The sequence below is a fragment of the Sorex fumeus genome, unplaced genomic scaffold (genome assembly GCF_029834395.1).
Source record: "Sorex fumeus unplaced genomic scaffold, SorFum_2.1 ptg000024l, whole genome shotgun sequence".
Classification (NCBI taxonomy): Eukaryota; Metazoa; Chordata; class Mammalia; order Eulipotyphla; family Soricidae; genus Sorex; species Sorex fumeus.
The window spans coordinates 3814375-3835645 of NW_026606081.1; the positions used below are offsets into that span (position 1 = coordinate 3814375).

Here is a 21271-nt window from a genome sequence, read left to right on the forward strand (position 1 = left end):
GCCTCACCCAGGGGCCCCTGCTTCCTTGGGGGTTGAGAGGTGGGTGCGTGTGCGACCCACTCGCTGTGCAGGAAAGGTTCCCTAAGTGGAAGCTGCAAGGTGGTAACTGCTAGATCGCTTCTTAGATTAGGTCCTGGAAGGAGGATGGGGCTATGAAACTTGAAGAGGTGGTGATTGAGCGAATGTTTCAGTGGTACTCAAACAACTTGCTTTACATTTTTTTTGGGGGGGGTGGGTGGAGGCGGAAATCCTTCCCTTGGTCTATAATCTGCGCAACCCAAAATAGGTTTAGATCATAATTAGGTCACTAATACGCTTACCTTGAGTTATAATCTGTGCAACCCCAAACTCATGTTTAAGGTCACAGTTAGGCTAATATGCTCTTCCTCCAAACTCCACCGTGCTTGTTCTAGTTGATACTTTAAAATTATTAGGACGAAATGAGGCAAGTATTCTTACTCTTAGCGTCTTTAGTCATCCTCTTTCAGGACATGCCTAATTTAAATCACAATCACAAATCACAGATCATCCTGTTAATCGTCGATTGCCTCGAGCAGGCCCCAGTAACGTCTCCTTCATCCTAGCCCTGAGATTATATTCAAGGCTCTTTAGGAGAATGAGACCCATCATTGTTACTGGTATTTGGCATATTGGGTACGCCACGGGGAGTTTGCCAGACTCTGCCCTGTGGGCAGGCTACATTCAGTAGCCTGCCAGTTTGTCCAAAGTAGGAATGAGATAATAAGATGTCATAATAAGATGTCGCGCCGCCGCCACGGTTCCGGGAGCTGAGTTTTATAGTCTCTGGGTCTTGGCCGTTGATGGGATTACACGGGGCCAGCTGGTGGGTGTGACCCCCGCCTACAGTAGTTTGAAGGATCTGGGTGAAGGATGCCCAGCCCCAATCCGAGTAGGCTTGGAGATCTCGGCCCCGGAACCCGCGTGACTTTGTCCCTCTGCCAGTACCTTCATGTGTGCGGAGAGTGATCTCAGCATGGTGGTGGCTGGCCAAAGACCTCCAGGACCAGCCACCACCTAATTTAAACATAATAACTAAATAGCTATATGTTTAATGTGATATTTCAAAGTTTCTGTCTTCTCTTTAAGAACTCTGTTGTTGCTGTTTTGTTTGGGGGCCACATCTGGCAGTACTCAGGGCTTACTCATGGCTTTGCTCTCAGGGACTAAACGGGTTGCTTGGAAATCAAACCTGGGTCAGCCAGGTGCAAGCAAGCACCCTGCCTGCTGGACTATTTCTTCTGCCATGCAATTTTTTTAACGTTGTAAAAGTAATTTATTAGAAAGGCGTATGTAAAATATAACAAATACACAGTATGGTGTGCTTTTATTTTCGTAAAGAGGTAACTAGAGGAACCAAGAAGATAACTCTGGTCAGGGGACACATGCCTTGTGCAGGGACCCAAATTGATGTTTAGACTCTTTCTTTATTCTGTTGTTTTCTAAACATTTCCTGCATTTCATCTTGGAGCTCCTTGGTCTTTTCCTTAGTTGCAGTTATTCTGCTGCTCAGACCTTCTATTGAGTTTTTAAGAAAATATCTCTCAGTTTTCATTTGTCATTTATAATTGTAGTTTTCTTTTTTCAGCTTTCAACCTTTCTTGTATTTTGTTTATTCTCTGTGCAGCTGCTTCTTAAATATTCTCACCAGAGTCACAGATCACAGATCATCCTGTTATTCGTCGATTGCCTCGAGCAGGCCCCAGGAACGTCTCCTTCATCCTAGCCCTGAGATTATATTCAAGGCTCTTTAGGAGAATGAGACCCATCATTGTTACTGGTATTTGGCATATTGGGTACACCACGGGGAGTTTGCCAGACTCTGCCGTGTGGGCAGGCTACATTCGATAGCCTGCCAGTTTGTCAAAGTTGAGCCTTGGGTGTGTTTTCCCTCACTGAACCTGGTGGGATTTCTGTGTCTTCCCCTTTAGGTTTGCAGTGCACCCCTGCTGTGCTGAGGGTACATATTTGTAGCTAGCCTCCCAGGCGTTAGGCTGGGAATCGCTCTTTTTCCTTCCCTGCCTGTCTCCACCCGTTGACAGGAAGTGTAAGTGGGAGCAGTGTGACATTTGATGAATAGAGCCGTGCCTTTCAGGAGAAGCAGAGCTGAGCCTGTGGCCAGCTTGGCAGAGGTCAGCTGCGGGTGGGGATTGGGGGGGAGCAAGCAGGGATCCAGGAGATGTGCAGCTGACCTGTTGATATCAAAGAAGCGCTCTTAACGATTTCTAGGTTTTTGTTCTTGATTTCAATGATGCTTACCCCCCAGCCCCTACCTTCTCGACATTCCTTTGTGAACTATTTTTTTTCCCAGCGGCACATTTTCTTGCATTTAAACTTGAAAAAAATTAAAGTAAGAACCAAGAACCATAGGGCAGCACCCATATGTGTCGTGCACATAAATGATCAGCTGTGATTTTTCAACTGGAGAGCCAATGGTCCAAACTGAGAAATGTCTGCCTTTCTGAGTTCTGACTCCACCCTCAGGGCTGAGGATGTTCATATAGCTCGAGGACTTGGGTTTCATGCCCAGTTCGCAAAAGATGGATTATACTGTACTGTGAAGTAATACTGCTGTTATCTTTAGAGTATGAATGACACCTCAACAGGCGCTGCCAGACATTCCTTTAGTATCAGTGAGAACTTTGCCTGAGGAGTCCAGAGGCAGGTTCATGAATCCCAGTAGTCTCTCACACTCCTCTGAGCAGATCCATTTCCTACCTAGCTTTGGACTCTTGTTTCAGAGTGAATGTTAACTTGAAGACTGAAAGCATTGTTTGTTCAGAAATTTAGTAATTACTTTACTTCCATCCCCACCCCTGAATTTCCCCTTGAATTTTAAATGAAAAATAGGATTTTGGAATCAAAGAGGTTTTCCTGAGGAACCTTTTGGAGTTGCTTATACAGAGATCACCCTAAGAAGCAAACATGCCTATGGAAGGAGGAACCAAAACAGACATGGAGCGGATTGGCCTCTTCAGTGAGATGGAGTATATTACTATCGGTGATAAATATGTGTCATTATATAATCGTAAGTATATTTTTTTTGTATAGTCTACTAGTGGATACTGTCTCTATGAAATTTTGGATTTAATATTCAAGTTAAGTGATAGCTCTTAATGGTCCATACTTCAAAGCATTAGTTCTAAAGTTGTGTAAAAAATAGCTAGAATCTGGAAAAAACCTGAGTGCCCGAGAACAGATGACTGGTTAAAGAAACTTTGGTACATCTACACAATGGAGTACTATGTAGCTGTTAGAAAGGATGAAGTCATGAAATTTACATACAAGTGGTACTACATGGAAAGTATCATGCTAAGTGAAATGAGTCAAAAAAGAGAGGGACAGACATAGAAAAATTGCATTCATCTGGGGAACATAAAGTAACAAAATAGGAGACTAACACCCAAGAATGGCCGAGATTAGTACCAGAAGGTTTACTCCATGGCTTGGAGGCCAGCTGCACACTCTAGGGGTAAAGGAAACTCAGATAGAGAAGGGAGCACCAAATAAAGGGTGTTGGGAGGATCCTCCCAGGACGGGAGATGCATGCTGAAAGTAGACTATAGACCGAACATGATTGCTACTCAATGCCTCTTTTGCAAGCTGCAGCACCCAAAAGGAGAGAGAGAACAAAAGGGAGTGCCCTGCCACAGAGACAGGGTGGGACAGGGGGGATGGGGGGGTGGGAGGGATACTGGGACCTGTGGTGGTGGAGAATGGGCACTGGTGGCGGGATGGGTAATTGATCATTGTATAACTGAAACCCAAGCACAAAAATTTGTAAATCTACAACTGTACCTCATGGTGTTTCACTAATAAAAATTTTTTAAAAAGTTGTGTAAAATTGTGACATTTCAGTAGTTAAGAGAGAACCTAGTTTTATAAAAGCAGGAAGCTCTTTTTATTTAGTTACTCTGCCCTCACATATTGCCATCAGAGGTAATTTTGCTTCATTCCAATGGTACTTGGCAACTTTCTCCTAGAATATTTTGCTTTTATCTGTCTCCCCTTAAATATGGGAATCTCTATTATGCAAATCACAATTACATTTACACTGAAGCAGGCAATCCATGATTACTTTTTTTTGGAAGATGGAATGAATGATACATAAATAGTTTAGGGGTTAGAAATAATATTTCAATAAAAACTAAAGGAAATACATATTTTAAATGTTTGTTACGTTTTTTGGCTGTTCAGGCTGGGGAGATATTTCAAAATGTTGAAGCTCATACTGTAGATGTAAGAGACCCAGATTAGATTCTTTGCATCACAGGATCACCCCTGACAACCAGTCATGTAATCCCCAAACCAAGGGGAGCAGTTAGATATAACAATTAAAATACATGGATATCTTTCCAAGATTTTTCATTAAATAAACATCAAGGTACAGGAGCAATAGCACAATGGGTAGGGTGTTTGCTTTGCATGCAGCCAACCCAGGTTCGATTCACAGCATGCTATAGGGTCCCCCAAGCATGTTAGGAGTAATTCCTGCATGCATGAGCCAGGAGTAATCCCTGTGCATCACTAGGTGTGACCCAAAAAGAAAAAAAAATGAAGGTGCAGAAAAGGTGCTTAGGATTGAAAATGGAAAAGGGTATATATGAAAATATTTAATGAAACCTTACTAGTCTCTGGAAAACAAAATATGGTTACTTGGAGGAGAGGCATTGCTTGGCCAATTTGGAAGAAAGAGTCATTAAAAAATACAATATTGAATTCAGAATCATGGGAATACATTTTCTTTTCAAAAAGTTAGAAGAGGTAGTGATAAAATTGACATTTAAATAATCAGTTGAATTTAAGGTTCACATTTCAAAAATGCCTCACTTTATTAAAGGACTTTACAAATTGAGCAATCTAGGATCCAAATTATAAATTTTGGAGTGGGGGGCATCATCCACTGGCAGTCGCAGGGGCTCTTCCTCCTCTCCCTGCTCTTGGAGGTCATGCCTGACAGTGAATTGGGGATAATTAGCTGCTGTGTCAGGGATCAGGCCTGGGCATCTTGGGTGCAAAACAGGTCCTGGACCTATGGAGTCTCCGGCTCCACGTTACAATGGAACTTTTCCTATTGATAGACATTAGGGTTATTTCTTCATATTTACAATGAATGAAATTACTGTGAGCATCCTTGTTCGTGTCTTTTTTTTTTTAAACTACCAATTTATTTATTTTTTCTTTTTGGGTCACACCTGGCGATGCACAGGGGTTACTCCTGGCTCTGCACTCAGGAGTTACTCCTAGAGGTGCTCAGGGGACCATATGGGATGCTGGGAATTGAACCCGGGTCGGCTGCGTGCAAGGCAAACGCCCTACCCGCTGTGCTATCTCTCCAGCCCCTTGTTCGTGTCTTTTAGTGGAAATAGGCACTCACATTTTTTGAGACTATACTCAAATTTAAGTAAAGAACATCCTTCCCAACAAGCTTTCTCGCTTCCATGAGTACATACTAACAGTCAGCTCAGACAGCATTTCCTAATACATAAGTGAGGAAGCATTTGCACTATATGATTTTTCAGATCTCTTCAAGCTCTAAAATTTAGAATCTATAACCAGCAATTGATTGTTTTTATATCTTATGTCTTAATTGAAAACTTTGAAGAACTTATTGGCATAAGCTTGTAACACAGCTTTGAGCGAAACTATTCTGGAGTTCAAAATTCATTGGTCCAAATGACACTTTGAAATTTTTCTAAGTTATATTTCATGTTCTCTAATTACTAGTGAGTTCAAAACCATTCCTCGTTTGTTTTTAAAGGACCCTTTAATGAAGCTGCTGGCAAAAATAGGCAAATGCTACCTGGGGGATCCAAACAAATGTCAGATCTCCAAGCCGGTTATTTTGAACCCCATTTTGGAAGGATTTTCGAAGGTGAAAGCTATTCAAATGCAAACCAATTGAGGAGACATTTTATGATGGAAGAAGCCAAAAAAAACATAGGCAAAGCCTTCCTCCCTTCTAATGGAAGTAAAAAGTCGTAAGTTTTTTTTTGGGGGGAGGGGAATCTTAAATATGTCTCCTGCACCTGCCTTCTGCTCTTTCTTTATTCCATAGCTTTTATTAATAAATGATTCATTTAAAATATGATTCTTAGTTCGCCTTCAGTAGAGATAGTTTTATTGGATGGTTTAGACTGACAGTGAATTTCACTTAAATAAGATTCTCATCAACACACATTAAGGGCACCCCCCACCCCCCACCTCTGTGTCAGTGTTTCTCGACCTTCATCTGACCCTGACTCCTTCTGATCTTGTCCTCTTCTTGGTCCTCCTGCCCCAGCAGTTGGCCCCCTAGTCTCTTGCATGAGTCCTCGTATAAATATTTTTATCTTTGGTCCCCTTGGAATATCTTGGTGGCCCTTGGGTGGGGGGAGGTTAAATAACCCCTGGTTGAGAAGTGCTAATTTGTGTTACTATTCTCTGTTAATTTATATAATATAAGCAAATTAATGGCAATTCTGTTTTAAAAAACTTGCAGTAATCAGATTAGGAAAAATTACTTTGTGTCATCATAGCTGAACCCTTGACTCCCTTTTCTGTTTAAAATGCCTTTTTTTTTTTTTAACAGAATTCGTTTTGTCTTTCTGGGCTTTTGTACCACACCTTGTAGTGTTTGGATATTGCTGGAAGGGATCACTGAGCAGGGCTCAGGGCACTGAATAAGTGGTACCAGATATCAAAACCAGGATCTCCTTGGTGCAAAGCATATCTAATCCCTTTGAGATATATCTCTGACCCCTAAAGAGTGTTTTAAAATACAAATTAAATTTTTTTCTTTTTTTCTTTTTTCTTTTTTAATTTTTTATTTCGTTTGCCTTACAAGCAGCAAACATGGCCGACCCGAGTTCGATTCCTCCGCCCCTCTCCGAGAGCCCGGCAAGCTACCGAGAGTATCTCGCCCGCACGGCAGAGCCTGGCAAGCTCCCCGTGACGTATTCGATATGCCAGACACAGTAACAACAATGTCACGATGGAGAAGTTACTGGGCCCGCTCGAGCAAATCGATGAACAACGGGAAGACCGTGACCGTGAATTTTTTATTTATTGAATCACTGTGGGAAAAGTTACAAAGCTTTCAGGTTTAAGTCTCGATCATGCAATGATCAAACACATTTCCCTTCACCAGTACATATTTTTCACCACCGAGAACCCCAATAAACCCCCCTCCCACCCTTCCCAATGCCTGTGAGAAATTAAAAAATTTTTGATTAAGAAGAAATTTCTCAAGGTTATATTATTTAAAAGTTGGTAAAGCTATATTCATGGGGTTTGGCAATATTTTAGTTGTGATAATTGTCAACATGAAGGTTCATTTGTTTTGGTTTGCTTTTGAGCCATAATCATTGAAGCTCAAGGATTACTTCAGGCTCTGTGCTCAGGCATCACTCTTGGTGGTGCTCTGGCAACCACATGTGGTACCAGGGATCAAACCTGAGTCTTATGCAAGGCAGATACCTTTCCATCTTTACTATGTCTCCGCCCCATGAAGGTTCATTCTTTCCCCTTAGCTTCTATTCATTAATTTAATAGGTAAAACTACAAAGTTATATTGCATATAGCTGATCTCTGAAACCTGATGTTAATTCACATTCAATAACTTTGACTATCAATTTAAGACTTAATGATAATTGAGGGTTGTTTTAAGTCTAATTTTGTGCTTATCTGTAGTATTTTCTTGTGATTAGTAAACTGGTAAATTAAGTCAAAATTGCTAAGTATAATTTTGTAGCGTGGGGAAAGTAGGGAATTTTTCTAGTGATATAGTTTAATGTTTTGACTTCATATTTTGGATAGGTTTTAATTATATATTCTAATTATTGTGAGTCTTCATTTTCTACTCAGATATAAATTTAAGGCTGTAAATTTTTGTTGCTCCATCTTTTACTCAGGTAAAACATGTATTTACTTCTTAACTTCCCTTAATAGTTTGCTTCTCTCATGGTGAATTTTGTGAGAACTGCTGCGTTCACCCTCTAGTTAGTAATATGCTTTTATTTAGTTGCCAAAGAAGAGGTGACAGATCATTTAAAAGGTCCTAAATGTTGAAAAGCATTTATGATTTTTTACAGAGGGATATAGATGATATAGAAGATATTTCCCAAAATATAGATGGTGTATGAAGCCCATATACTGATAATATTCAACACTAAATTATGGAACCATAGACATTTGTTAAATTTGAAACTTTTAATGTTTATACTGTTACACCCTGTAATCTACTTATTCATAGTTGTTCTTTTCTCTATAATTTCATTGCTTTACTTACTGTATTTTGTAATTTTATATGTTCATTCAAGCATATATGCCATACATATCAATTAAAATTTATATAGAATTCTAATTAAAATTGATATAGAATATTCTAGTATAGAATCTGTTGTAGGCTGAAGATAATAAGTAATAAATGTTGTCTCTAGTTTTTGAAATTTAAAGTTCAAACACTATCAACAGTGTCATGCTTTGATAACTTGTATCTTGACCAGTTTTTTGATTATGAAAACTTGTTTGATGATACCTTTGAAATTAAAAACTTATATTAGTTATCATTATATAGTGTGTGTGTGTGTGTGTGTGTGTGTGTGTGTGTGTGTGTCTGAGGATTCAACCTAGGGCCTGGCACAAGGCATATGCTTTTCACTGAGCTGTATCCCCATGTTCTAATTATTTGTGTTTTTTTATTGTGAAAATTTAAGAAAACATTTGTTAAAATACTTGCCAGTAGTCAAATGATTATTTATTGTGAGCCCAGAAAATATAACATTAAAATTGAAGAAAATATTTGACAAATTTTTCTATAGTAAAGGAATAAGTATAAGTCAAAAGAAGAAAGTTAGAACTAAAATTCCATGGGAGTTACTTTCATAAGTAGTAGCAAAGTATAATTTCTGAGTATAGAATGCATGGTTTGCAGTGAGTAGATAGAAGTAATTAACTCCGTAAAAGCTAACTTGCCATGAAATTGGCTAAAAACACAAAAGATTTGTTATAGGAAAATAATGGAAACTATCCTATCTTTCTAGAGATTGTGAACTTTATTACGTGGAACCTTTTTTTAATAAAGTACAAAAATGAAAATTAACTGCTAATCTCAAAATTTGTGACTTTGAAAAAATGGGGAAAGTACTCTACTCTTTAGTTAGAGTAAAAATTAACAATATTTTAATTGAAGTAGGTCTGTCATTCTCATTACATGCTGGTAGTGTCTTTTCCATTCATTTTTGATAAACGACTCATAAAGTAACACTATTTGGCATTTCAATCTGCTATTTGAAAAAAAAAACAATTTTATTTAAGTTCTGGATTAGGAAGCTACTATGGAACAATTGGTGGCCCAGTCCCATTCTTCAGTGCAGAGCTAAAACCCAAAGAGAAGTATAAGGCGCCTGGAAAGAATTTGTACACAACCCCAGGAAAGAAAGGAACTGGATATGGGTAAGGTTATTTTATTCATTTATTTTATCTTAGTATGATTTAGAGCCCGGCAAGCTACCGAGAGTATCTCGCCCGCACGGCAAAGCCTGGCAGTCTACCTATGACGTATTTGATATGCCAAACACAGTAACAGCGAGTCTCACAATTTGTTGTGAAACGTTACTGGTGCCTGCTCGAGCAAATCGATGAACAACGGGAGGACAGTGATACAGTGTGACAGTGATATGATTTGTTATATTGAGTTTAATACACTTTTCTGAATCTATAAGTTACCATTATTTATTTTCCTTCATTAGATATGCAAATATTACCATAGGCAGACATCCTTCACACTCTGCTGATCTTTTTGATCAACCTAAAGAAAATTCTAAGGTAAAATAATATTTTTTAAGTCTTTCTCATATTTAGGTTGATGTAGAGAAATAACATTATTTGGCCATAGTTTTTTGTTTTGTCTATTTAATTAGGGCACTAGTAGACTGATATTTATAGATTATGATAATTTTGACTTTAGATATTAAATGTACACATCTTTCTGTGTACATGACTATTGTCTATGTTTTCAGTATATTTTTCAGACGGGTTTGATATCAAGGTATTAAGTTAATTTTCCATTAACCTTTACGTGAGGCAAGCGCCTTACCTACTATACAACCTCTCTGGTCCCCTGTCCCCAGTTTTATTGAAAATTTTATTTTCTTGTGAATGCTTTATGTTGGATATTGTCCTCTGATGGTGGACAAACATTAAATATTTTCATCCATTCAGGAGAGTGTCTTTATTTTCACACTTGTTTATTTTTCAGTGTTGAAACTTTTTCGTTTGATGCACTCCCTTTATTTTTATTTTCACTTTATTTGCCAATACAGTCAAATCATTTAAAATACTTCTAAAGTCAGTACCATGGAGAGTTCTGCCAATGTTTTATGGATTCAAGTCTCACCATGAAAGTCTCTAATTCATTTTGAGGGGCCCAGGCGAGGCCACGTCCAGCTGTGCTCAGAAGATATTCCCAGGTCTGGGCTCACGAGGACCTCTAGTGGTGCCAGGGATTAGCACCAGAGTCACAGCCACTGCAGGTGCATACAAGCCAAGAGCCTATGCTATCTCTTCAGATTGTTTAACTCATTTTTATTTATTTTTTTTTATTTTTTTTTATAATTTATTTATTTATTGAATCACTGTGGGAAAAGTTACAGAGCTTTCGGGTTTAGGTCTCAGTCATGTAGATACCAAACACATTTCCCTTTACCAATACTCATTTTTAACCCCGAACCCCAATAGACCCCCACCTCCCACCCCTCCCAATTCTTGTGAGGCAGATGAGTTCTAGTTAATACTCTATCTACTTTGACTAGATAGATTATTTCGATAGAAGATGCACAATTATTGTTTAGAGTTTACGACCCCCCCCCCCCCCCAATCAGACATGCTGAAACAGCGTTGTGAAATGATTTGCTTTCTACAACGTGGTTTAAGAATAAAATGATGTCGCGCAGCCGCTATCGCGGCCGCGCGGTTTTGAATTTCTGCTATTTTACTTATTGACCCTGGAAGAATTTCTATTAAAAGTTAGATAGTTAAGAGATTGGTTTCTGTGCCCTGGAGTCGTGGCCGTGCCGGAGAGCCGCTCGTGGGGGGCAGCTGGCGACCTCGGTGGGGCGTGGGGGACGGCCCACAAAGCCCCCCTTCCCATGAGGTCCCCGCCGCTCCCCCGAGCCCGGCTCAAGCCTGCTTTCCACAAGGCTCCCGTGCGGCCGCCATCTTTCTTTCCAGAGAGGAGCGGGCGGGTTAACTCATTTTTAATGAGTTAAACTTAGTGTGTTAACTTTGTGTGTGGTATGAGCAAGTGTTCTGGGAATATTGTTATTTTATGATTACCATATGATTATGATTTTTTAGAATAGATCATAGTTAGGAACAGACCACGTTAACAGAATTATCACAGTTCATTTTACAATGTAAAATAGATAAGGAAAACTGTAGCTTGGCTAATGTTTGGTGTTATTAGAACAATGTCATCAGCAAAGCAGAGGTGGTATAGTTGCTGACCATCTATCTTCACTCTCATTCCTTCCCATTCCAGTCATTGCATGATGTTCTCGAGGGTGGCACTGAAGAGTTTTAGTGAAATGGTAACATCCTGCCGAACCCCTCTCTTGACATCAATGATTACTTCTTTATAGAATGGCGAGATCCTGGTAGTGAATCCATAATACAGCTCATGGAGGATCCTGATGTTTGAATTGAGTTTGAATGCCAATTGGCTCGGGCTTCAATGACTGCTTCCGTCTCAACAGAATCAAAGGCCTTCTTTAAATCAATGAACGTTAGACAGAGCGGCATCTTGAACTCCCGAAAAACCTCAATGAGATTGGTTATTGTGTGGATATGGTCGATGGTGCTGAATCCTTTGCGGAACCCTGCTTGCTCGCATAGTTGTCCTTCATCTAGTGTTCTGCCAATCCTATTCAGGATGACTTGAGTGAACAGCTTGTAAATGACAGACAATAGGCAGATTGGGTGATAGTTGCCAATGTCGTGGATGTCTCCCTTCTTGTATAGTAGTACAGTCCTGCTGGTTTTCCATTGGAATGGAAACTTGCATTCAAACAGGTAGCGTGTGAAGAGCTGAGCCAGCATATTGATGAGTGCTGACGGAAGGTTCTTCAGATGTTCAGGTCTGATCTTGTCAGGGCTGGGTGCTGTTCATTTCTTAACCGATGAAATGGCATGTCGGATTTCGGAAGGGAGAACATTGGGAATGATATATCCATCCTGTGGAATTTGGTATGTGGGCAGGTGGACATGGTTATTGAAGAGATCTGAGTAGAAGTCATGGATAATCTTCTCCATTGGCCTTCTGGAAGATGTGATAGATCCATCAGGACGTCGGAGGGCAGTCATCTTGGTCTTGTAGTTGGCGAAGGACAGGTGGGCATTATGAATGCTTTTCCCGGCTTCTGCCATATCTACCAGCACTTCTGCTCTTCTTTCTTTGAGGTCTTCCTTGATCGCATCTCTGCACTGCTTTGCGAGCTTGGACATTTGCTTGCGGTTGCCTGAGGCATGTGCCAAACCACGTTGGTGAATAAGCTTAAGAGTTTTCAAAGACAGGCATTTTTTTGTGGCTATCTCTCTCTTGGCATTCCTCGCACAATCATGGAGGTGCTGGACCAGTTGATCGTATTCCTCATCAATGTTGTCAACAACAGCATCTTCCCAGGTTGCAGCAATAGTGCCAAAGAGCTCCCAGTTGGTGGTCATTCTGGGAGTTCTCTTCTTAAACTTTGAAGCCCTTTCTCCCCGCTCTGTGAAGTAGAATTTTGAACAAAGGAGATGGTGGTCCGATCCCATTTGGAATTTTGGGACAACAGCGACATTGGTCAGGCAAAACCGTTGATTGAATATGATGTGTTCTATTTCGTTGTGGAACCGTCCACCTGGAGACTTTGACTTACTGGGAAAGGTCTATCTTTTCAGGCATCATTGGTGTAGAAGCAGTGCAAGTATTATTTCAATACTATTGTAAACAATGTACCTCACTAAAAAGAAATTGTGATACAAACACAATGGACTACTATTCTGCTGTAAGAAAAGATGAAAATACTTGTGTTTTGTTGCACTTTGGGTAAAGGTCAACCCAGGTTCGATTCCTTTGCCCCTCTCAGAGAGCCCAGCAAGCTATCAAGGGTATCCCGCCTGCACTGCAAGGCTTGGCAAGCTAGCTGTGACATTTTCGATATGCCAAACACAGTACCAACAAGTCTCAAAATGGAGATGGTACTGGGCCTGCTCGAGTAAATAGATGAACGAGAGGGCAGTGCAGTGCAGTGCAGTGCTCTGAAGCAACTAGTACTACTGTAATATATGTAATATATGTTTACTTAAATAATATAACTGTTCTTTAAGTAAGTATTCCTTATTTTACAAGTAAAAACTAACATTTATTTAGATGCTACCACTGCGATAAGGCATCTAATTTTTTCAGTTATAGCTGAAAAAATGTGGGACTTAAATGGATAGCTTTCTTAGAGTCCCAGAGAAATTCTACAAAGCTAGGAGAGAGTCAGAGTTTGAACAGAAACTTCTCTGCACCCTCACCCCTCCCCGTCTGTGTAAACACAAAAAGACAGCAGCATTAGTCTATCTCTCCTGCCACCCGTGTTCGGTAGTTTCATGCCGTTTCCCCCACCCTGGGGAGGTCGATGGTGATGAGCAGGCGAAGGAAGGAAACGAGGGCTAAGCTGGTTGGTGTCAGTTGCAGTTGATTCCATTCCCATTTCCATTCCTCTCTGATTCTCCTTCTGCTTCTCCCTCCCCCATGCTTCTTCATTCTCCTCTTCCATCCCCCTTCAGTCTCCTTCTGGCTCTGGAATCTGAATCCCCTTTCTCCTCCTTCTGGAGTCTAGATCCCCCAGCCCACTCTTACAGTCTAGTAAAATCCCCAAACCATGAAGGGTTGGGGCTTACACATAGGTGTGGTCACAATCAATAGGGGTAAAGTTCTTTCCCTCAGGGGATACTTCTCTAGGGGATACTCTCTCAGCAGGACAGCCCACCCAAGAGTGGAATGCTATGGGAATGTTTCTCCTCTCCTTGTCCAACAAACTTATGAACATTCATGATATTAATCATTTTGTATGGACACAATAAGACATACACTAAGCTTATAGAATTGCTCTCCTATGGCCATCATGATCTCAGACTATAGTGCTCAGGCCAGATTAGTCTTTCGTAACCCTAGCAGGGTCCTCGTCTCATTGTTACTTTTGGATCATGAGAGAATTTGTTCATGATCAAGCTCTTGACTTATAGTTAAGAATCGTGGCGCTTTGGCCTGGCCATTTTCAATGCCAGGGTAGCTCACAGCTTGCCCTGGGTCCATTCTGTCCCTCCTCAGGACCCTGCTTTGGGGGTGCTAGGAACTAAGGGCAACTGCGGCTTAAGTCGAGAAAGCAGGAGTGAATAATATTCAAACCCAATTAAATCCTAAGTTACAAAAGCATAATATTAACTGTCTTCCTGTATCTATACAAAAAGGACATTGCCTTAAAGTAAACTGTTCAAAAGACATAAAGAGAGGAGAAAGGCAATATTTCACTCATACATATAAAATCATAGATTTCTGAGGAACCTGATCTTACAAGTTAACAGAGTCTGACTAGGGGAAAAAGCTGATTAACTGGTTGGGGAAGAGAGCATAGAGAAGTGATTACAGATTAACAAAGGAACGGGAGTGCTCTGTAATGGGTGTAACCTGATAAACCTAAACTCCTTGTGGCAAGGGAGGAAGGACAAACCAATGTCACCCTACACCAGATTAATATAGATAATTCAGTGATAAATGGACTTATAACCTTCAAAATTCATGTACAAAATAAATATAGTTATGCTTCTTGCATAAGCAAATCTTTTGTATCATAAAAATAGCTTAACAAGTATTTTTTTAAAAAGTAAGCCCAGTAGAATAATCTGAAAAGTTATAAACTTATTTTAAAATTTAAAGATTTGACTCTATGGTATTAGTTCCAGTTTGAGTAATGTATGCTATATAACTAATTTACAGAAAGAGATGGAAGAACACCATCGTTTACTGAAAGGGGCTCCCTTCAAGTTAAATCTTTACCCCAGAGATTATTTTGATAGCAATCCCTACTATTCTGATGTAACTTTACCACCAATTAAAAAAGAAGAACAGAAAAAAATAACTGAAAGCCATTTTAAGCCTCCTTCTCCTGGGAAAAAGGTAAGTTAAGATCTTATTTAATTTCATTGCCTTTTACTTTATAGATGCACAGTGCACAGTCTGTTTAATCCAAGGTTTTAGGATATCAAAGAATAAGTTATAATTTTGAGGAAAAAAAGCCTTAAGCATTAAAAAAGAAATTACGTTCAAGTTATTTTATTACACGTGTAAAACTTTTGTTTTTATTTTTGCTAAGGATGATCCAACCTACTTTTATGAGGCATGCTGCAACCATGGTTGGAATAGAAATGAGACTCTTTACATGTTCTTGAAGTAATTATTAGTTGCATCAGTAGTAATTATTAATTGCATTGGTATATTTAATCTACTGTGGATTTAAGTACTTCTCTAGACCATAACTATAATGTTTCTCAAAAACATAAGAGTTCAAACCATTTTTAAACTGTTTTTGGTTTTTGTTTTGGGGACACACCTGGCGGTGCACAGGGATTATTCCTGGCTCTGCACTCAGGAATCACACCTGGTAGGGCTCCGGGGACCATATGTGGTACCACAGATCCAACCCAGGTTGACTGCATGCAAGGCAAGTTCCCTACCAACTGTACTATAATTCAGGCCCACTATTTTTTAACTTCTAAAGTGGTGAATGGAACAAACTATTTCCTATATACTAAATTTTATGTATTAATTTTTTGTTTGTTTGTTTTTGGGTCACACCTGGCTATGCACAGGGTTTATTCCTGGCTTTGCACTCAGGAATTACTCCTGGCGGTGCTCAGGGGAACATATGGGATGCTGGGAATAGAACCTGGGTTGGCCGCGTCCTAGGCAAACACCCTACCCGCTGTGCTATCGCTCCAGCCCCTGTGTTAATCTTTTTAAAAAGTCTATATTGGTTATTATATTTATTTCCTAGAAGTTTGTAGACATTCTAATGGGCTAAAATTTTTCTATTAAAATTAAAAACTTTAATTAAAATTAAAGGTTCTTGCCTTCCCTGTGGCCAACTCAGGTTCTATCCCCAGCACCCTATCTGGTCCCCTGAGCCTGCCGGGAGTGAGCCCTGAATAAGCCCAGGTGCAACCCAAAAATTAAACAAAATTTAAATCTTTAGAATTATGGGTGTGTTAGGATAGTATAATTTGAAATCTCTGATCTAACAATAGGGTACTTGTAAAAACTTTTAGTTCCCTTTTAGAATTTTATCTTTTATTTCACATAAGCTTATAGATTTTATATTTATTTCTGTTTAAGCACTGAGCTGTAGCACTGTCGCACTGTCGTCCCGTTCATCAGTTTGCTCCAGCGGGCCCAGTAGCGTCTCCATAGTGAAACTTGTTGTTTACTGTGTTTGGCATATTGAATATGTCACGGGGAGCTTGCCAGGCTCTGCCGTGTGGGCACGATACTCTCGGTAGATTGCCGGGCTCCCCGAGAGGGGCGGAGGAATCAAAGCTGTCTCTGCTGGGCCGGCCGGGTGCAAGGCAGATGCCCTACCGCTGTGCTGTCGCTCCAGCCCCAGGGAACTGTAGTTTGTTATATTATTTATGCTTGTTTATCTAGAAAAAGTTAACTTTGATTACTTTATTTCTGTCTCACTTTTGGGACCAGAAGTTTACAAATGATTTACAAAAATTCTGTAATTTTTTTTTATGTTTATATATGTTGTGGGTATCCTTTGCTCCTTTGTAATTCTTAATAATGATAGATTTTTATCTTTTTAGGCATCATGGTGGTGTAGCTTATTTGTCACATACATTTTTTTCCGTATTTTAATTCACTTATTAATTACCTTCTACATTAATTTTACATTTCTGTTCCTCTTAATGTGTGCAAAATGTGGAACACTTGAAGAATTGCAACCATATCTTTCAAAGAAATTAAATTTTTGTGTATACATTGTTTAGAGAAAGAGAAAGCAGATCTGACTAAGCTGAATTATGATTCTATAGTTTTTTTGGAGGGATTATAATATAAATATAAAAATTACATCACTTCAAAAGATCAAAGCAGTTATTTCTTTTATGTATAGCTATGTGAAAACTTTTTATCTTACTTTAATAGACAACAAGAAAAGTTTAAAGTAATTTACATTTTCCACCTACATTTTGTTACTTTTTTTCTTTTTAGTGTTCTTTCTTATTGACTGATGTTTAGTTAAACTATTGTTATGCCAGCCTCTCTTTTATGTGAACCTGATCGTTGGTCCCTTCTTTCACTCTCTGGTGCTGAAAATTATGCCCTAACCCTCAGTAGCAGGTGTTCCCTCTAACTGTATGATAGCTTGATCTGATAAATCTCACTTTAATATTAATACTTGGTAGTAACTAAGAATGTTGCCATCCCCAAAGCACTTAAATTTGAAGAGAGAATTTTTGAAATCCTAGTGTTCTAACACCATAAAATTGGTGGTAGAGAAGTTGTTGCTGATATTTGAATTAAACTGTGGACAACCTAAATTTTGTTGTTGTTGTTTTTCGACAGTTCTCTTTAACTTTAAACCAACTCCAAAGAAAACACACAAATGTTTTATGCATTTCTTCAGAACATAAATTTGTTAGAAGTATTTTATAAAACAACACTGATTTATTCCTTTTTTATTTGTAGGCTGGTGGAATGAAGGCAGGGACGTTTGACCCATACCCTTCCCATTCCAGTGATCCTTACAGTGTGAAACCAGAAGCCACAGCTTCCAAACCACCTAAAGTTTTCCACCCACCAGGTGTACCAAAACGCAGGCCTGTTGAAAGTATAATGACCATGCATATCAGAAAGTAAGAATATTTTAAATTTAGACCATGACCCCCTAAAAATGATCTCAGATATCTTCAAAAATCTAATCTTTAGAATTTTTATTTAACATTTATATACTTTGACCTTTAGAATTTTTATTTACTATTTATGTATTATTTATATATACTTTGATTTTTTTTTTTTTGCTTTTTTTGGGTCACACCCAGCGATTGCACAGGGAATACTCCTGGCTCTGCACTCAGGAATTATCCCTGGCTGTGCTCAGGGGACCATATGGGATGCTGGGAATCGAACCCGGGTCGGCACGTGCAGGGCGCTGTGCTATGGCTCCAGTCCCTTGTGTGTATAAGATCTTAATAAGAATTCATTTGCTTGCTTATTTGTTGAACAAGTTATATTGCCAATTAAGCTATTCATGTATACTTGATTTCAATTTAATCATCCATTGGATCAGACAAGGAATACCAAATTCACATGATTTTCTCTGATAAAAATGGTGGTTCATTTATATCACTTGTAGGAAGTGATTTAATATCAGTATTATTATATTGTTATATTACAAATATAAGTTTGCTATTCATTATTTTCCTAATTTATTGCTTCAAGAATAACTTCTGAGTTGGTAGCATATTGAACTTACAAATAGGAACATAAAGACTATTTTTTCCATGTTCGTTGACCTTTATCCTTTAGTGAGTTATCTATCAGTATCATGCCCAATTTCACATAGTAAAATAGAATAGAAAGTAAAATTAAAATATTATTAACACACATGTTTTGTGTGGAAGTGGGCACTTCCAGCTTTTCTTGTGTTCTTTTCAATCTATAGAATGGAACTGAGAATGTTTTATGACACATTAACATATATTTGGATAAAAGAGTAGCTGATTGATCTCCTAAAAAATCATTATCTTTGTCCAGAAATTTTCCAGCTTATTCAGATTCTTCTTAAATTATCTAAGTTTTATCTTGAATCAAATCTTAGCTTATTTTATCCTAATTTTTAAAATAGTAAACCTCTGAATGGTGTATTTTAAATTGGTTCCATAGAACAACCTTAAATTCCACTTTCAAAGTGTATCTGACTCATGTAAAGCAAAATTTTTAGCTATGTAAACTACTTTGTTTTGGACTATGTTGTAAGTAGTTGAAAATATTTTTGCAAGAATATACTGATATTTTACTTATATTTAATTTTAGGACGATAAATAAGAAGAACTACAAGTATGCTACGGTACAATCTTATTAATGTCTGGAAGAGAAAAGTACTCCCTGTCAAATGATAATCATTTGAAAATATATAAGATGTAAAACAGTAGATGAAGTATTTAAAAAGAAACTTAAGCTCGCGTTTCTAATATTCTTTCTTGTTTCAGTTATATTACCTAAAGACTATCATTTTTCAATAATGTAACATAATTGCTCCCTGTGTCTAGATACACATTTCTAAGATATGTTTAGAATATTTTATAAAATATTAAACTATAGCGAATCAATTGAGACCTGTTTGTCTTATTTTAGAAAAAAATAGGTTTTGAAAGTAGGGGTGGAGGTTGTGGCTGAGAGCAGAGAAGAAAATCAACAATTCATTCATAACTTGGTGCTCAGGCCTTATTCCTGGCTCTGTGCTTCGGGACCACTCTGGGTGTGGCTCAATGCTAGGGACTGAGCTTAGCAAGATTGTGAATGAAAAAGAGTTAACTTTAAATGATCAGTGTCAGAAGCCAAAAGTAAGGTGTTACAACAGATCCTTTGAACATTTAAAGGATATTAAGGAGTGTTATTAACAACTTCTTGCCAGTTCATTCGAGAAGCCAGAATCTGTAAACCACTGTAGTGCCCAAGAACAGACAAATGGATAAAGAAACTATGGCCCATCTACATAATGGAATACTATGCAGCTGTTAGGAAAAATTAAGTCATGAAATGTGTTGATAAATGGAAGGACATGGAGAGTATCATGCTGAGTGAACTAGGTCAGAAGGAGAGGGACAGATATAGAAAGACTGTATACATCTGTGATTATAAAATATAAAAAATTATATTTGTATAAAATCTATAGTAGAAGACTGATATCCATGGCCAGGGAAAACAGGGGCTAGTAGGGTAGATAAGATAGAGACCAGAATGACGATAATAGCTGGGATTTATCACACTGGACAAGAACTGAGTGTTAAAAGTAGGTAAGGGGATATTCTCGATAACCTTTCAGTATCAGTACTGCAAACCACAATGCCCAGAGGAGGAAGGGGGAGAGAGAGGAGGTGGGGGAGGACGGAGAGTGATGGGAGTGTGTAGGATAATATTGGTTTGCCCTTGCTCCCTGGCCGCTGGGAGTTTGTGTTTGTTGATTGCCCCCCAACCTGTCAATTACCTTTGTCTCCTCATCAGTCTCTGCCTTGTAAATATTGTCTTTCTCTTCTCCTGCTGCCCTTTGCGTGGTTAGTTATTTCAGAGCAAGTGTTTTTTGTATGGATACAGGAAGATAGTTAAAAAGACAAGCCTGTGGCTTGGGGAGTTGATTGACTCCAGATAATATTGCCTCCTGGACATCTGCTGTCTTGACTTAAACCTCAGTTGCCCTTACTTCCTAGATTCCTAATAGCAGGGTCCCGACGAAGGACTGGATGGACCCAGGGCAAGCAGTGAGCTAGCTACTCTGGCATCAAAATGGGCCTGGCCAAAGAGCCATAATGCTTAACTATAAGTTAAGACCTTGGTCATGGACAAATTACATCACGATCCAAAAGTAATAACTAGATTTGGATCTTGCTGGGATTAGGAATGATTAATCCTACCTGAGCACTGTAGTCTGAGTCTGTAGCAAGATGTCCCCAGGAGATTCACCGTACAAGCCTAAAAGTGTCTATTACTGTGTCCATACAGAAAGGTAAATATTAGGAAGGAGAATTAAAGATGTTAATCAAGTTGCAGGTCTAAGGAGAGGAGAAACACACCTTAAGAGTTGTTTTTGCCCTTGTGGATTGCAGGTGGTTGGGAAGACTGAAAAAACACGTTGGTTGCGCTTCCCTTGGGGAGGTGTGGAGAGAGAAGAAAAAGAGTGGCTGTGGGGAGAAAGGGGGAGAGAGTGAGAGAGATGGTGACAGAGGGAGAAGTAGATTGGAGGAGTCAGACAGAAGGCTGAGACAGAGACAGAAGAGGACGGGAGGTTGTGGGAGACCCAGGAAGAAGGTTGTGGAGAACTGGGAGCGATGAGATTGAATAATGGGCAACTAATCAGCAATCAGGTTGGCCCTCGTTCTTCCTTCGTCTATCCAAGGCAACAGCTGTCCCAGGTGAGAAAGTGGTTTGGGAGCAGCAAACGCGGGCAGCGAGAGAGAGCTGCCCGGATAG

At 39.2% G+C, this 21271-nt stretch overlaps 1 protein-coding gene across 1 annotated transcript; it reads left to right on the forward strand.

The window, feature by feature from the left end:
• Positions 1-2857: 2857 nt before the first annotated feature.
• Positions 2858-19335, forward strand: CFAP96 (cilia and flagella associated protein 96). Its single transcript, XM_056114345.1, has 7 exons — positions 2858-3046; positions 5780-5999; positions 9316-9453; positions 9750-9825; positions 15023-15202; positions 17771-17937; positions 19118-19335. Exons 1-7 carry the CDS (start codon positions 2944-2946, stop codon positions 19164-19166), a joined length of 933 nt encoding a protein of 310 aa, XP_055970320.1. The 5' UTR covers positions 2858-2943; the 3' UTR covers positions 19167-19335.
• The last annotated feature ends 1936 nt before the right edge of the window (positions 19336-21271 follow it).

Bases quoted from the DNA above. Each gene is read 5' to 3' on its own strand.
- CFAP96 (XM_056114345.1), top strand. From the start codon at position 2,944: ATGCCTATGGAAGGAGGAACCAAAACAGACATGGAGCGGATTGGCCTC. The intron at 3,047-5,779 runs GTAAGTATATTT...TTGTTTTTAAAG, and splicing joins ATATGTGTCATTATATAATC to GACCCTTTAATGAAGCTGCT. The intron at 15,203-17,770 runs GTAAGTTAAGAT...TTTTATTTGTAG, and splicing joins CTCCTTCTCCTGGGAAAAAG to GCTGGTGGAATGAAGGCAGG.